The sequence below is a fragment of the Rhodamnia argentea genome, chromosome 6 (genome assembly GCF_020921035.1).
Source record: "Rhodamnia argentea isolate NSW1041297 chromosome 6, ASM2092103v1, whole genome shotgun sequence".
NCBI lineage: Eukaryota > Viridiplantae > Streptophyta > Magnoliopsida > Myrtales > Myrtaceae > Rhodamnia > Rhodamnia argentea.
The window spans coordinates 22,975,824-22,987,337 of NC_063155.1; the positions used below are offsets into that span (position 1 = coordinate 22,975,824).

Sequence of the window (11,514 nt, forward strand, 5' to 3'; positions counted from 1 at the left end):
GAGCATCTGTTATGTAGCTCACGTTCCGAGCGTTCACCGAGTAATGCGCGTACGCTGCGTAGCATGACGCGTAGTAGTTCAACCCAAGAAAGTCGAGCGATCCTTCCAACGAGAGCGATTGCTCTTCTGTGAACTTTGGCAGTCTATTTCCGACGAGGGATCGCATGCTGTGCGGGTAGTCGCCGTAGGTTATCGGGTCCAAGAACCTGAAAGACATATTTTCCCAGGGTTGGAGCTTTTTCGGGTTCTCTCTCTAGTCCTAATTAAGCACAAACTACATGAGAAATGCGTAGGAGAGAAGAAGCAATTCAGTTCAATCACCATCCGAGCATGAAGTCCAAGGCTCTTTGGGCTGCATTCCGGTTGTGCTTGGCGTCTGAGTAGGGCTCAAACCAATAAGATAACAATGTTATTCCGATCATCCCCTTTTGAGTTGCCTGCATGTACGCATATCACCATCATTCGTGTTGCCATAGGAATTAACGTGGAGAATCGAGAGATGAATCGCGCTCAGCTCACCTGATATTCATCCCTGTACAGCTTCACGGCAGCTGCGTGCGCGAGGAGTAGATTGTGGCCGACTATGTATGGTTCCGTGGCAGAATCGCCGCCGGTGCAATTCAGTTGCTGCCAAGCCGAACATCGGCCCGGAGCCTGGCTCCCATTCACGTAGCCCCCGTAGCAGAAAGTCAACGGCTCATTCAGGGTTATCCAGTGCTTGACCCGGTCGCCAAACTCCTTGAAACATACGTCAGCAAAGTCCCGAAAATGGCCCCTGCGTGCGCATGAACAAAGCAACACTTGATCTTCGAAAGCTCAAACCCGGATGAGAAAGCCCGCCTTCAATCGAGTACATGGGGGATTTCTCAATCCAGGCTCGTAATATTGTCAGTAGATCGGCCAGTGAACTTTGGTATTCATGCATATTTGCACCTTAAACGGCTAAAGCTAATGAAAGCTGACAATCACTTACACAATCTTCGAGCTCAAGAAACCACCATACTCGTCCTCTAATGTTTGGGGAAGGTCCCAGTGAAAGATGGTCACAAATGGCTTGATTCCTACGTCGAATGGAGACGAATGGCAGAAGATATAGGTCGCGATAACAAGCGAAAAACAGAAAATGAGGTTGATACCATGGGCTAGGAGTTCGTCGATAAGGAGGTTGTAGTATGCAATGCCTGCTTTGTTGATTCCTCCCTTAACCGTTCCTTCTGAAATCATCAATACAGCCAAAAAAAGTTATGGGAAATTGAGAAATTTTGGAGTGTCAAAGAGAGAAGATTGGAGGAGAAGAACATCTCACTTGGCAATATCCTAGGCCACGAGATTGAGAATCTGTAAGCATCCAAACCCATCTCATTCATTATCCCAACATCTTCCTGTACCATTGCAGACATAGACACACCCAGAATCCAACTTTAATTAATGCTCGGAAAGATGAGCGCTTTGGACAACATAAGATAGCTTATTTACGAATGGATGTGTGTCGATGGACCGACCGACTGAAAAAAGAGTACGTGATTGGGACCGGTGAACAACGTACCTTATACTTGTGGTATTGATCTATAGCCACATCTCCGTTACTTCCATCCGCTATTTTTTCTGTGTAGTTCAACGTAAACACAGAAGGCTCGTCACAAAAGGCACAGGTCAAAAGAAGATTGAAAGATAAAAATGAAATACCGAGTTAACGTACGCTTATGAAACGTGGTTTTGTGGACAAGATTAGCCGATGTTATACTGTCGAATCCTAAAGAGATTGTACTTTAAAATACGGCCCTTAAAGGATTGCAGCCTAGAAGGTAGATTCGTAGTCGGGATGGGTGAAACTTGACTCGGACGCCACCTAAACACTAAATGCAAAACCACAACGCTCAATCAAACTACCTATATTCGAGGAATGGCCACCTAGTGGGAAGCCGAAGCTTTCCTTCTGTGACTTCAGGTGCGAGAGGCTATTATATCTACTTACCCAAGAATCGCTAGCCGAAGACGACCTGGGATCTATCTTCCCCAGCCAGAGGCCCTTAAGTTCCATCCAAATATTTTTTTTTTCATAGAGAGAGGAAATACGGAGAGAACTTACGGGGAGATCCCTCCACCATACCGGGGAGTTCCTTTCCCTATCTCCTCTTGAGCATTTTTAAGGGCCTGCTCGGGTCCAAAACTATCTACATCCGAGGAATAGCCAAAACTGTCAATTAAATGGTTGGATAATTGTTTCAATCAATAATCACATGCAATTTTTATTTTAAATGAACTTCGCTGTTTTATTTATTCATTTTAATACATAATCCAAACACTTATCGATCGATCCTAACAAGCGATAGTGAGACAGAACGATAGCAGAAATTGTGTTTTCTTATGTTAGATTTGAGAAAATCGATAATGCCTTTGAGGCAACAACTTGTTAGTATTCATGGGATCATAAACAATGTTGTCTTAGTTTTTTTTTTTTCCTGTTTCGTTATGAGTAAAAGAATGGCGAGCTACCTACGTCATAAATTAGTCAAGCTGAAGTATAGCTGAAGTATGGCAACATATAAGCAAATTAATAGGGGAGAATTACAAAAAAAAGTCTTGAACCTATTGTAATTATGCTAATTCATTCATAAGCCTTTTTAAAACTAATTGAGTCCTAAACCTTTTTACATTTGCTCCATCCGGTCAATTTTGGATAGAAATCATTGACATGGACGCCGACCATCTCACGTAGCGCGGCAGACGTTGACGTAGACAAATTCTAATAATATTATAGTATTTTTTAATTTTAATTTTCTTTTTCTTTTTTTTCTCTTTGTCTTTCTCTTTCGTTTCTTTCCTTGTTCATCTAGCCGGTCATCCGGTGAGATCAGCCTCACCAAGGGCTGGGCAAGGTTGACCTTGCCAGTGGCTAGTGAGGTCGAACTTGTCGGCCTTGGCCTCTCGCCGGTCACTAAGATCCGGTGATTGACTAGAGGAAGGAGGGAAGGAAAAAAAAGAGAGAGAAAGAAAACAACAGAACAAAATATAAAAAAAAATAAAAATAAAAAATTATTATTAAAAATTGTCTGCGTGGCCGCTCCACATAGAACGTTTGGCGTCCATGTTAATGATTTTCTGTCAAAAGTGGCATGATAGATTGAATTGTCATAAATACAAAAGGTTTATGACTCAATTGGCCAAAAAAAAGAAAAAGTTTATGATTGAATTGGCACAATAGGTTTATGATTTTTTTTTTGGTTGATTTTCCCTAAGTTTAAACTAATCTTTTATTTCACTGGTGACCATCCTCCATATAAAGTGCATTGAAACCATTCGACACAATAAATACAATATTAAAGGGGAGTGTAAGGAAGTGAAATTCATTTTCGATACCATATTCCACTCCGATATTTTGTTTGAAAGCCTCCCAAAATAACATTAAACAAACGAATGCTGCCGATAATTCGTATTGAATAACAACTAGGGTTCACTTAGCGAGCAAAGAAAGAGACACAGAAAAGATGGTTTAATCAAATGATTTATGTTCGATTTCCTACTGTATCAAAGCTCATATCTGGGCCACACGAATAGTCGTGCTCGCATTTGGCCTTTTAATATAGTCCACAAGTTTAGTCAAAAACAGAAATATTCGAAATGCCCGGAATTTATCCTCTCGGGATGGAAATTTTTGTAGGTGGTAAATAATACAGACACATCTTCTTAATTTGTCATGTATGTTCAAATGACCAGCTCTTATGAAACCAACAACACTTCATCTTACGTTGCAGGGTCCAGAGAGATACAAATCTCATGTCCTAACTTCATTTTAAGTTGCAAGATCTAGAGCCTTTCAAATCTCACAAGTCACAATGCTCTGACTTCATTTCGAAATGTAAGAATATATGTAATTGACGTGCATGATCAGAGAGAGACCTGGATATTTGTGAGTGAAAGTATCCCAAATGCTTGGACCCTTGCCATCCATTTTTGCTGCACCTTCATACTTCAAAAAATAAAAATAAATAAAATAAGAAATATATTAAGCTCAAGCTCAAATTCTCATAGGCCAAAAAAAAAAAAAATTGTTGAAGGAAGCAAAAAAAAAAACAAAAGAAGGAGAAGAAGAGAGGACAATATTAGGATGCCTGGTATGCCGAAGAGGCGGTCCCGAAGAGGAAACCGGAGGGAAAGCTACTCCGGTTGAACAATGCGGTGTCGTATTTGGGCTGAGCTTTGGAAGCATAAGCTGTGTTTCCGAGAACAAGCATGAAGGCCAAGAGCGCAAGCTCACTGTAAACCAGAAACGCCATGGCTGGTTTATGCTTGGAGCCAGTAGCCCAGCAAGCCAAGACTCTGTCTTGCTCTCGCTTCTCTCGCTCTTTCTATATATATCGATGTGGGTAGGTAGCAGAGAAATTAATTATGAAATGATCACGTTGCTTTATTTTTGGACATTGCGCATGCATGTGAAATAGTACCCCGGGTGAGCATTGGAACCAGACCGAACCAGACCGGTCGGTTTTGGGCGGTTCCTGATTCCTAAAATCTAGAACCGGTGATAACTAGTCTGGTTAACTGTTCCAAGTATGGTTCAAACCACCTGGACTATCTGGCATGTGTAATTCTTATTGTTACAAAAAATTTCTTAAAAAGTGATTGGTATGTGTAATGCCCATATTACTATAATGTTTTTCCTTTAACCTCTTTCATGTCTTACATTCAAAATTTTTGCAGACATGTCAAAGCAAGTGCTAAACTGAAAATTAGCATATTATTCAAGTGTTATTGATTCACTAAAAAAAAAAAAAAACTAATTTTACTTGAGAATGTCAGTAATAAAGAAACTTTATGGTTCTGCAACCTATCAATTAGCCTGCACTGTCTTTGTGAATTTCCTTCATGTAATAACTCGTAATTTTACTTGAAAAGGACTTTTGTGAGACGCAGAGTGCAGAAATTGCACGAGTGGGGAACACAGCAAACAGACAAGAAAATTGGCCTCATGAATGAAATTTTGGCTGCAATGGACACCGTGGAGTACGATTTCATCTTCAGATGCTCCTTTTTAATTCATCATGAAAATTCATTTTACAATGTTTTGGGTCTTAATATTGCTGTAAATGTCAGTCACAAGAGAGTAGTTTCTAAGCCAAAGTTCAAAATGTTCGGACTGATGAATTATCATGGTTCCGAAAGGCGCATACATTTTGAGCGATTTAGTACTATAGTACTATAATATAGTCTAATATATTGTACGAATGCTGTTCAATATTTGGAGCATGGAGATTCCTCTCTTATGGGGTAATCTTGCATTCCATGTAATCCATCCGCCACCCCCTTTTTTCCCGAAATGGTGTGCATATATGTAAAGGGTAGTCGAAAGACATCGGGACCATTCATATGAAACTATTGTCTGTTTTCTTGCTTCCATATCACTAAAGTCACGTTGCGACATCATTTTCATCCTCACAGGTGCGGTGATGGTATCGGATGCGTTAGCTTGCATTCGATGGCGACTTGCCTTTTCCCGTTTTGGAAATAATTGCGCTCATTAATGGCAAAAATAAAGATTGCTTTTTTGTATGGTATCAATTGCCATATAACATAAAACTGATATAGGCAAGTCTTATTTGATTGCAATAATTAGAGATTTGATTCTGATTCTAAAAGAGGAGAAATATATACATTCCCTTTGTTAGAACAAACGTAAGTTTTGAAGCAATAATACTCTTCAAAAACTCTTTGTGATTTCTTTCGAAGAGCGAGCGATCGTTGGATCCGGATTCTCTCTCTCATATGCATTTACGGCTCCTAGGGCCTGTTTGGTTCAGCATTTGGAAGGGGCTTTAAGGTTCTAAAGTCCCTTGGTTAAATGCAAATAGTGTTTGATTCATTTTGGCTCAACTTTGGGAAAATGCAATTATATTTCCAAAGGCCTATAAAGGCCTTTAGCCCAAAGTAGCACTGGAGGTACTTTGGAAAATTGCATTTTCGAAATGTAGCTAAATTTTTTTTTTAAATTTTTATTCTTTGTTTTCCTTTTTGTTTCTCCTCCTTCCTCTGACGACCGTCGATCTTTGCGACAACGGCCGCCCGACGATCGACCATGACACGAGGGTTGGCGAGCTCGAGGCTCGCCTCGCTAGATTTGGCAAGGCTCGGCCGAGCTCGAGGTGAGCCTTGGCGTTGTTGGCCTTAAGGGAAGTCGAGCCTTGCTGAATCTAGCTCGGCCTTGAGCGAGCGAGGCTCGGCCTTACTAGAGGCCGGGTCGAGCCTAGCTTGTGGCCGGTCGTCGGTGATAGGTTGAGAAGAAATTAACGAAGGAAGAAAAAAAAACAAGAGAAAAAAATTAAGGAAATTAATTAAAAATAAAATAATTAAAAATAGAAAGTAAATTTTATTCGAAAAATAAAAAAATAATTGAAAAATCAAATTATTTACAAAGGGTATTTTTTACCAAACGACATTTACGTCAAAGTTGCCTTCCAATATATTTTTAAAATACACTTTACCAAACACTATTTGCATTTTGAAAATCTCCTTTACTTCAAAGGTATTTGCATTTTTCCAAGGACATTACCCCAAAGCTGAACTAAACATGCCCTTAATCTGTGGCAATTGAGGAGTGTTCGTTATATGTGATATACTTCTTCGATTAGTATTTAAGTTGATATAGGGTATATAATTTAGTGTAAGCCATTGCGTATATGTACATATATGTTATTGGGATCCGTTCTCTTCACCCCAAAATGGTGTGCACACATAACAAACAATTCTAAATCATTATTTTTCGTGAAACAAATGGACCCGAAATTTTTCTTGCAAGGGACACTGTGAAATATGATTTCATCTTTAGAACATCTCCTTTTAATTCATCATGAAAAATTAAGCATTTTGCAATTTTTGGGGTCTTAATATTGCTGTAAATGTTATTCACGGGAGAGTAGTTTCTAAGCCAAAGCTCAAAGTGTTCGGACTGATGAATTGTCATGGTTCCGAAAGGCTCATACGTTTTGAGCGATTTAGTACTATAGTGTACTATAGTATAGTCTAATATATTGTACGGATGCTGTTCAATATTTGGAGCATGGGGATTCCTCTCTCATGGGGTAATCTTGCATTCCATGTAATCCATCCGTGACCCCTTTTTCTCCTGGAATGGTGTGCATATATGTAAAGGATAGTCAAAAGATATTGGGACCATACATACGGAACTATTGTCTGTTTTCTTGCTTTCACATCACTCAAGTCACGTCGCGACATCATTTTCATCCTCACAGGTGTAGTGGTGGTATCGGATGTGTAAACTTGCATTCGATGGTGGTCCGCTTTTTCCCCAGAATGGTGTGAACGTGTAACAAACAGTCGAAAGATATCGGGACCAGCCATCTATCAGTAGGATTATCCATACGAAATTTGACACGTGTCTCTGTATATAGAAACTGAGGTTGGTGACTTTTGGAGTTGTGATAATTAGTATACGTCGAAGGTTAAAAGAAGGAAGAAAATGACGATACCCAGAAATGGCTAATTAACCTTAAGACGTACTTTAGACGGCATTCCAATGATATTAGAACTGCTTGTAATATTAGAATCTCTTCCGTCCAAGACTTTAAATGTTGAAAAACCTAAGGAGGGGAAAAATATTTACACGATTAACGCGTGGTTCTTATCTTAAGGAGAACAAAGCTGTTCAGTAAATGTTTATGCAGGATTAGTCTTTGGGTTGATCAAATCCACTAAATGTTTTAGCTGTTCAGTTGAATAATCCAACGTCTAAAAAACTAAGAGCACATTCAAGCCAGCTCTACTCGTGATGTGGCGTCAGTTGAATAATGTTTTCGACTTTGTTTCTTTCCGTTCAATGATCAATAAAAGAAAAAGTAAAATAAAGGCTCCAATCACCGATTTGGAGCTTACCCAGTCTATTTTTCTTCGGAATATGATTGTGCCACGGTTTTTTTTTTTTAATCAATTGTGAGATTGCCAGCATGTTTCGAACCACAAAAATTAAATAACATACAATTAAAATTTATTTTGGCATTCACTCTTTCAAGAAATTGTGGCCCACATATTCTCCCAATCACCAAAAGACTGTTACACTAACAAAGTCTTTTTTCTTCTTTTTTATTCTAACTATAGTTCCTTAGTCATCTATAAGCATTACAACAATGTCGAAAATACGTATCCGGAGATATAAAAAAAGCAAAAAAGAGAATTGTGCATTTTTTTTTTTTGAATAATTCGATTTGTATATAATGAAGAGTACATTAGCCTATTTACAAATTTTACATAATTACTATCTAGAGTAACAAAATATTACCATATCAATTACAATCAATCAAGATAAATCAAGGAAGATAATCAATGGAGATATTATCTCTAACATCCTCAAACTCCAGATGACGTAGAAGATGAATAGATGAAGTGGAAATGAGACGGATAGTGCCATGAAGTATGTGAGGGGGTATGAAATGACAGCCTATTCCACTACATTTAGTCCGTAGATAGAAAACATCATTATGTGGGTAACACTCCGATTAGTATAATAAATGACTGTTTCACTATTATAACGGACGCTAGGGGTAATCGGTATGCAGTTTGGTTTGGTTCCCAATTAGTGTAATAGAATCAGCGAATTATTAGTGGGGGTGGGCAACACAAATTTTAATTTTTAATATATTAATTAAAATTAGGCTGACATTTAAAAAAATAACCAGTGGATTATTAATTTTACATTTAAGAAATAAAAAAATAATTGGTCCGGTCCTTACGGTCCCGTTTCTTTTGGAATCGGGAACCTGACCGAAATTCACAAGTTCCCATTTTATGAAATCGGGAACCGGACCGGCATCCTCCGGAACCTGACTTGACCGCTGCCCCCCATAACGTTGTCAATCGAGTCCTAACCTTTACTTTTTTGTGGTTTCGGTCCATTTCGACGACTCAATTGATGGAGAAGTGAAAGATTAATTCGATTGCCTTTAATCGCGAGTCATCATAAAGTTTCAAGAGATGGGAGACCAGATACTTGTGTCTGTACAATTTAACAGCTGCGCATGAGCAAGGAGCTGGTTGTGTCCAACGATGTACGGCTCGGTGCCTAAATTGCAACCCGTGTAGTTGAGCATCTACCAATCAGAGCATCGAATTGTTAAAATATGTCTCGAGTTTGAGTTCACGAGCGAAGCCCAAGTATGAGATAAATTATGATTTGTCAAGTTGAAATATGTGCCGTGGATAATTATATTATTTGTTCGGTATGAGAATCAAATTGTTGGATTACGTGAATAGTGGAAATATTGAGCAAAAGATGATACTGCAACTTTCTGTTGGGATTTGGACTTATCTAAAGAAAAGTAACAAAAGAGAAAAGTCCAATCTTTGACTTCTTTTGTTGACCGAATTATAATAGAATTCGGTGGATGAAGTTTTCCTTTTTTTCATGTTGACTCTGCTGCACCCTTATCTTGCGTGGGTACTCATATATATGGATTGTTTTTATACTCAAGAAAGGGCGCCGCTGTTGATGCGAATCACTGAAGCGCCGCGTATGTGAGTGCTTGTGCGTGTCTTCGTGCCGTTCATCCGACGAGTGAAGGTTTTGTTCGTAGAATTGCATCAAGAATTCAAGTGTCGAAGCCGATTAAATCTTGAGGTTAGATTTGTGTAATTCCTTTGCGAGATTGAGAGATTATTTCGTTAGGAATTGGGGGCTAAACACTGTGTGCATTCTTGGATGTAATTGGGGCTTGGGAAACACTGTGAGTGTTTGAGTGACTCGAGTGTGGTCTGTAATCTCCGTGTATCGCTCGTTCTATAGTGGAATTCGTTGCTGCTCTCCCCGTGGACGTAGGTCTCTACGACCGAACCACGTACATCCGGTGTCCGATTTATTTTCTTGTTCTGTCTATTTTATTGTTCGATCGCTTGGTTCCGCGCAACAATTGGTATCAGAGCTAGGCTTGTCGAGTTGAAGCGAATCGATGGCGACGGAAGAAGTAAAAGTGAAAATCGACAAATTTGAGGGGAATGACTTTGGTTTCTGGAAGATGCAGATTGAAGACTATCTATATCGGATGAAGTTGCACTTGCCCCTGTTTGGGGAGAAACCAGAGACGATGAAGCAAGCTGATTGGGAATTGCTGGATAGACGAGCGCTGGGTGTTATTCGACCGACGTTGGCTCGTAACGTCGCGTTTAACATCGTCAAAGAGAAGACCACTGCGGGTTTGATGAAAGCCCTGTCGGATATGTACGAGAAGCCCTCTGCGATCAACAAGGTCTATCTAATGCGACGTCTGTTTAATTTGAAGATGAGCGAAGGTGCGTCTGTTACTAACCATATCAATGAATTCAATGTGATCGTTAGTCAATTGAGTTCGGTTGATATTGACTTCGAAGATGAGGTATGTGCTTTGATTCTATTATCCTCATTGCCCGATAGCTGGAATACTACTGTTATTGCTGTTAGTAATTCCTCCGGGTCAACAAGTTTGACGTTTGATGGTATTCGAGATTTAATTCTGAGCGAGGACATCCGTAGAAGAGAATCCGGTGAATATGTATCTACTGCTTTAGTAGGTGAAAATAGAGGAAGAACCGATACTCGTGTTAGTAGAAGTAGTATGAACTCGAATAGACGTGATCGATCTAGGACCGGTGGTGCGGTCTGTTGGAATTGTGGCAAGAGAGGGCATCTTAGAAGAAATTGCTTAAAGCTGAAAAACGAAACGGGTAAGGGAATTAGAGTTGAATCTACAGATGATGTTGCAGCTATAGCTGATAATTCTGATGGTGTCGATAGGGTCTTGTCTGTCATTGAGCATTCGTCATTTGACGGATGGATTATGGATTCTGGTTGTTCTTTTCATGCTACACCAAATAGAAACTGGTTTGCTACTTATCGGTGCACATATAGTAGTAAAGTGCGGTTGGGGAACAACGCCGAATGCGATGTTGTAGGTGTTGGTGATGTTAAAATCAGGATGCATGATGGTATTGTGAGGACATTGACTGGAGTAAGATACGTTCCAGAATTGAAAAAGAACTTAATTTCCTTGGGTGCCCTAGATTCATTTGGATGCGGTATTCTTCACAAGGTGGAGTTTTGAAGATTGTTCGAGGTGCCCTGGTGATAATGAAAGGAATCAAGCATGGTGGCCTGTATGAACTTCAAGGTGAGACATTGATAGGTTTCGCTTCGAAGACGTCGACATTTGTTCGAGAGTCTAACGATCGCTCGAGGAAGACTCGGGTGTTCGTGCCGGTGCACAAGTTTGATCTTGTTGTCGGGAATACGCGATCGAGAGCTTTGATCGAAACGGAGACTAATAAGTTGATCAAGCATGTGCGAACCGACAGTAGCATGAAGTTTCGCTCGAAGCTGGTAAATAAATTCTGCATGATAAAGGGCATAGTGAAACACCGCACTAGTGCTAGTAGACCACAACGGTTTGCGGAATTGATGAGCAGAACATTATTAGAGATGACCCGTAAAATGATCTCTAGTGCTGGTATGGCTAGAAGAGTTCTAGCGGATGTGCT

At 39.8% G+C, this 11,514-nt stretch overlaps 1 protein-coding gene across 1 annotated transcript; it reads right to left on the reverse strand.

Annotated features, from left to right (window-relative positions):
• Positions 1-969: 969 nt before the first annotated feature.
• LOC115734441 (cyanogenic beta-glucosidase-like) lies at positions 970-4,361 on the reverse strand. The gene is made up of 6 exons (XM_030665231.2): positions 4,113-4,361; positions 3,901-3,970; positions 1,547-1,605; positions 1,307-1,382; positions 1,137-1,214; positions 970-1,061 (listed from the first exon to the last, which is right to left on the reverse strand). The coding sequence occupies exons 1-6, from the start codon at positions 4,275-4,277 to the stop codon at positions 970-972; spliced, it is 540 nt and encodes a 179-aa protein (XP_030521091.2). The 5' UTR covers positions 4,278-4,361.
• Between the last annotated feature and the right edge of the window lie 7,153 nt (positions 4,362-11,514).